The following is a 6,402-nucleotide window of genomic DNA, read 5'->3' as shown; positions in this document are numbered from 1 at the left end:
TTTTTATTTTTTGACACAATCTTAATTCGTTCTATTGATAGCTCTAATATTGTGAAACTTTAAATATCATCAGAAAACGTAAAAACTGTGGAGATGAGTAAAAACATTTATGAACTCCAGTTAGTAGCTTAGAACGTTCTACAGATATAAATCCTTCTGAAAAAAAAAAATTATTTTCTAAAATCGCATTTGACCGACTATATATGGTCGAGTCCATGATTTTGTCATTTTTTCTATTCTGTATATTCTAAACATTTTAACCTCTAAAATTAAAGGGCGTTGGAAAAAATACAGGTCTTTTTTTGTCTTGCCGTTAAAAATTACTGCACTTGATGCCTGGTCACGAAGGAAACAGTCAACGATGATGTTTCGCCGGTGGAATTCATGCAAATTCAAAGAAGGCCACTCGATCATTAATCTGCCAATCACAATTTTAATAAAAGCGAAGTCGATCGAGCAGAAGACGCAGAAATCACTATTTACGTGAACACTTTATCGTCAGAAAGTTTTTAAAAAAAATCCACTGGTCTAATTTTCATTTCAGTTGATGTGGGGGCGTTGCCCTTGGGATTGTTTGGGTCTAATTCTCTCCAATGGCTATCGGCCCAGGTTTCCTTTCGACAATGCGGATAAATTCCGTTGAGATTCGAAGAAACAGCACAATTACTACTTCTGCCATACCACCAGCCTCCGCCTCTTTTCAGTGTACAATTAGCAGGATCCCTATCCCAGGTACCAAAATTGAGATCTTTGTGAGGATTGAGGGAATCAGAGGAAACAGTTGCATCTGCTTAAAAAGAAAAAAAGAAAATTCCATAATATTAGGATCAAGATAATACTTTTGACGCCCCAAACTCGATAATCGACGAAGTAGGGCAGATATCGAAATACAAAAATATCGGGAAAAATAATTAATACTCAAATTTTATTTTGCTAAAGCCGAGTTCAATGATTTTTCTATCTCAAGCAGCTTCGAAAGCAAACTGTCTTCGTAGTAGCGCGGACTTAACTAGGTATAGGCAGAATTAACAGCAAAAAAAACACTCAAACGCATGACTGAAACCATTATCTGCAGGTTACGTAGAGTTGGGGGAGGGGATTGAATTAACAATCAGTAACAGAGAACTGAATAACTGAGTTTTCCATTGGATTCAAGTTGTCACTAACTTGTATTTTCAATTGGCTAAATTTGAAGTGGGCAAACATCAGTTTAAGCAGCCTCTCTAAAGAAACCAACTTTAATCGTTTTTAGCAGAACAGCTCTTTAGCTTTGGTGTGAATAGGGCACTAGACATCGAAAGGGAAGTAACATATAAAAATCCAAAGATGAATGTTTAAAAGACGGTTTACTTACTTGTCATATTGCCGATGTACTGCCGGTAGTCAGTCGTCCCGTTCCCAATTCCAAACCATTCATACTCAGCGTGAACAGTTTGGCGAGTAGTTACCCCCAGATCTACTCGAAGCATGTTCTTTGTCTTGTTTTCTGTCAGACGATTTATCTTGTCCAGTCCGAGCCAAAATTCACCGACCAAGTTACCGAAGCCATCTATGTAGTCTTTCCAGGTGCGATTAAAATCAACAGAGCCATCCATTCTCTTCTGGAAGACTGTCCACCCCCCGCCAGAAATAGTTTGGTCACAATACACATTAAAGGCGCCTGAGCCATCTGGGTCGACTGTATAAACAACGCTGATCCTTTGACCGGAATGGTAGAGCTCAACACAGTTCTTAGCTGTTGATGAAATACAAGGGAATAACAGTTGATATACTCTTGAAAAATTGCAGGAAGAATTGAAATGAATAAACGTTAATAAAGATAGTAAAAAACATTAGCGAAGAAGAATCATGCTTACGTCTCGCCAATGTTTTGTTCTCCGTGAGAATTTTAACCTCAAATCGAACTTGGGTGACTTCCTTCATTATTTCTTCCAAACAGACTGCAGTGTTCTTTTGGCAGTCTATTGGGAATGCCTGGGCTGATGGTAGAATTTGATAAGTTACAGAAAGTGCTAGAAAAAGCAGATCAGAACCTAAAGGAAAGAAGAGAAATCAAGTGAGTAAGAAGAAATTTGAATGTAGTAATTCCCTAGATTATTATTACATGACCTGAAGTGGGTAGGCAAAACATACTAGGTAAAGATATCTCTTGGAGTTAAACCTTGGTGCTTCATTTCCTACATCCCCGCAAAAACAAAAGGCTAATTTTTCAAAAGTTAGATCAACTTCAAAGACAGCATATGTGCATTACCCCATTTGCGTTAGCCTATACTGCAAACATAAATTGTTTAAAATATATTAAAGTTCACACGGCAACCAGGTGGTCAATCAGACATGGTTTGATGCTACTCTGGTTTACAGATTTAATGAATGTAACCGAATAGGTTACAATTCATAGACCCAACGTTAAGACACTCCTGTCTAGTGCCTTCATTAGTGGTGATGTAAACGCTGCAACAAGAGGTCTTTTTTATATGATCACTAAATAGCTGCCTTTTTTCTGACAAGGTGTCAATAGGGGCCAGGAGGCAAGCCGCCATCGTCACGATGTAAAGGAGCGTGGGCGGAGTTAATATGCCAAGCCTCCAAACAAAGGCGCTGGTGGTAACGCCGATTAGTGGTGATAATTTTAGAATTATCCCACCTAATTGTATGGTAAGTTAGGCATGTGTGCTCCGATAATGTTGAATTTTCCTTTTTGCAAAAGAAAACTGGTTTTTGATCTCTTTCAAACGTGTACCAAACTGACGTTTGGTCTGTCCGATGTATTCGTTGTCCCAGTCCTTGCAAGGGATAGAATAAATGGCGTCGCTTTGTTGTTCTTTCGTGACAGAATCCTAAGATTTGGCGAAAATATGCCCCAAAGTCTGAAAAGGTTTTTGAGCAACTTTAACGCTGTGGCTATTCAAAATTCTCTTGATGGGTTCCGTAACACTCTGAATGTTAGGAATAACAGCAAAACCAGTCTCTGATTCCCTTTCATCAAGAGTGTTACTAGTTATAAGGATCAACTGTGGATGTTAACAATCTCCATTTAGAATTCCCTTTCACGCTTGCTCTCAAAAATATTTTTACGTTATTTTATAATTAGCTCAAACCAGCAACGATCTTTAATCAACGATTCACAATGAACGATCCTTTGACAACTTCTTCAATAACCAACTAAGTAAAGAATAACAAGGAATTCTGCCAAATCTACGAAATCTCATAACCTAGATATAAACGGATTTTACTATAAATATTAAGCTTAAAAAGTGTCATTTTCAATTTGAAGGATAAAATTTTTATCATGCTGCCAAATATGGTCAGTTTGAAGCTGAAGGATCAAATTTTTGTCATGTGCTTATCTATGTAATCAATTATAAAAATGCTAATGGGATTCTGACTAAAACTCTAAAATATTTACATAGAAAAATTACGAGAAAATCGAGGCAAGAATGATAAAAACGCTAAGGCGAAAGAAACTATGTTAAAAGTGAATCGATAAGGTTAACACTTTTGCACGGATCGAATCCCTATGTTTGTTCAGTTTTGGTTCAAGTTCGCGAATAAAAAGCATTTCAAAGATCAAACAGTCCAGTTCGCTCTGACATTTCTTCAGAATCTTGAAATTTCTTTCGATGGTCTCGCGATCCTTTCCGTGTTCGTCCTTTACGTGACTGCCGGGTTTTGATCGCTTGTGTTCCTCCTCACGTTGATGAAAGTGTCGGCTGGTGAAGCCAACATAGTGTGCATCACTCAGTTCCATCGTAAAAATGAGTGAAGGGTGGATTTAATTCAGCGTTGAGAAGAAAACAGAGGCTGATGAGGCATCGAAATCCAAGCAGAGAAAGCGTTCGAAGACAACGGTTTCAATAGGAGATATGCCCTTAACATCACAAAAAAAAAAAAACAAAAAAACAAAAAAAACACCTTTTCCCAATTTGCAGGAAATTTGTACGAGCAAGTGGATAGGGTTGCCATGGGCTCTCCTTCGGACCACTAATGGAAGATGCGCTTATGTGCCATATTGAAGAAAAATTTTAAAGGAAAAACAAGACGGCTGCTTTCTATTAGCGCTTTGTCGATAAAACCCTTAGCAAAATGCCCGATGTTTCATCTGCCTCGGTATTCTTGTGAACACTCAGCTTCATAAAGGAACTTGAGAACAACGACAGACTTCCCTTTCTTGGAATGATGATTATCAGAAACAGTCCCCGACCAGACACGAAGGTCTACGCGAAACCAACTGATACTGGAATTTTACCGCGTTGCCAAAGCTATGATGAAACAGCCATATAATCTGACGATACTTGATAATATCATGCCTATTCCTTGTTGAGAACGTCTCATTGTAATGATTTGGGTCTAACTCTTTGGATGTATGCAGCACGCATATACGACCAAATAGAAAACGAGAAACTACAGAAAATGTGGCGGCAACCTTTATAAACTGATGTGGAATAAACCTGACAGGAGAGTGGACCTGTTTTCTCTGCCAATAATCTATTTTCTCAACATTTTACTTCACTTACTGTCAGAGACATCACACGTATCAATCTAGTTTTATCGAGAATGACCGTCTTGCGATATCTCTTAAAATGCTTATTGTGAGATACTTAAGAGAGTGCACGTGACGGTTTGACGTTATCTCAGATCTTTCGCAACACTCGACAAAAATTGCAAAGTTTGATTTTGTGTTGAGAAACAAACCGATCTTGAGAGTTTGGAAATGGGATTGTAAAGAACACAGTGTAAAACAAAGTAATAGAAAATCATTAGTGTTAAGGTTCGACTGTGTTAGATGAAAAGAACGTGCTTTATCTAAACAAGCTCCAGAACGACTATGAACCACTACGCCTGCACTTCAACTTCTGTCCACTCAATTGATGATATATGGAAGGCTTCCCGAGAATTCTTACACTTTGCAAAATAAAGTCTTTCATGCAGACCCCATGTTATGAACGTTGCTACAACTGTTTGCCTCTTCAAATTGAAGGGCTCTAGTATTAAATGACATACTCTTTTTTTACAAAAAGTCCTATATTTGGAAAAAAAATGTCCAAAGTGTTTCCAGAAGTTTCTATGTACTGCAAATTGTATACCAAACAGCCGGTATTACATACCTATTCCTTGTTAAGAACGTCTCAGTTCTTTATTACGCAATTGTCCAGACAGGGCCTTATGTGTTACACGATCTCAGAGGCTTTTCTTCTTAAAATTTTCCGCCAGCAATCGTCTCGAGAAGAATGTCCTTTCATTCAAGCTAGGAAGTGCAGAGTGTTCTACCATATGCGAATAACCCATACATCTTCCGCTAAATAACTTAAAATTGATTTATTTGCGCGCGTGCTCCACTCTAATTACAATAACAACTATCATGATGGAGATGTAAAAAAACACAGCCACTGTGGGTGGCTGTTAACCGATGCAATTAGGTTCCCAGTTATGAAAAAATGATTCACAACTAAGTTACTTGTCTTGACCTCGATGCCATAAAACGGGTAAGGATCCCAGGTTTTATCCTAAAGAGAGGGACATTCCAGTGCGATATAATTTAAGTTTGCAGCTGAACTAAACAGGCTAAGTGAGTAACACGAAGAAGTTATTTGAAATGGCCTGAATTGTACTCGAGCGCTTTTTCGGCGAAATGGGGGAAGATAATGGAGGATGCTGTAAACTCTCTGAAGACCTATTTGATTTCAGTAAGATGTCCTCCGTTAATTTCTCTTTAAAGAACCTTACACCTCGTCACTCGATTATAAATCAGCTTTGATAAAGCGGGAGCGAATATCTCGTGACGATATGTCATGGCTTACTCAGATTATTATGGAGCAGAGTACAAAATTAGTTTGACTTCAATGATAGTCAGACGGCCAAGCAGTCACATCATCATTTATCCACCCACTCACTCACTCACTCACTCACTCAATCAATCAATCAATCAATCAATCAATCAATCAATCAATCAATCAACCAATCAATCAGTCAGTCAGTCAGTCAGTCAGTCAATCAATCAATCAATCAATCGATGGATCCAGAGATATGTTATGCACATTAAATTTCGCATTACTTTATGACCTCAGGGTAAATGCCCAGCGGATTTGTGTGCGTATTATCGGAAATACAATGATTTCTTATTAATACATTCCTTCTGATAAGATACTGCTGAAAGCTACCGAGATATATCTGTCTTATACAGTGTTGTTGACCCAAAAAAATATCAGGTATATGTATTATTCTTATAATTAGCATCCATTTCTCCTTGAGAGCTGAGGTTGGCTTCAAACGCTACCTTTAAATTTGAATGCGTAGGTTTTTTGGTTTTATTATTTTATCAGACGATAACATGTCGATGTCTTCTCTGTCCGGAAATTTCGACATGTTCATTGTTAGCTGATGTTTAATCAAACGCAGTCTTCA

At 38.0% G+C, this 6,402-nt stretch overlaps 1 protein-coding gene across 1 annotated transcript; it reads right to left on the bottom strand.

Moving 5' to 3' along the window:
* Positions 1–435: 435 nt before the first annotated feature.
* Positions 436–4,332, bottom strand: LOC131784734 (angiopoietin-related protein 7). Its single transcript, XM_066159255.1, has 4 exons — positions 4,308–4,332; positions 1,857–2,033; positions 1,355–1,735; positions 436–790 (listed from the first exon to the last, which is right to left on the bottom strand). The coding sequence occupies exons 1-4, from the start codon at positions 4,330–4,332 to the stop codon at positions 510–512; spliced, it is 864 nt and encodes a 287-aa protein (XP_066015352.1). The 3' UTR covers positions 436–509.
* Positions 4,333–6,402: the final 2,070 nt, after the last annotated feature.

The sequence above is a fragment of the Pocillopora verrucosa genome, chromosome 12 (assembly GCF_036669915.1).
Source record: "Pocillopora verrucosa isolate sample1 chromosome 12, ASM3666991v2, whole genome shotgun sequence".
NCBI classification, from domain to species: domain Eukaryota; kingdom Metazoa; phylum Cnidaria; class Anthozoa; order Scleractinia; family Pocilloporidae; genus Pocillopora; species Pocillopora verrucosa.
The sequence above is the reverse complement of the archived record's forward strand: the minus strand, read 5'-3'. Positions and strand labels throughout refer to the sequence as shown.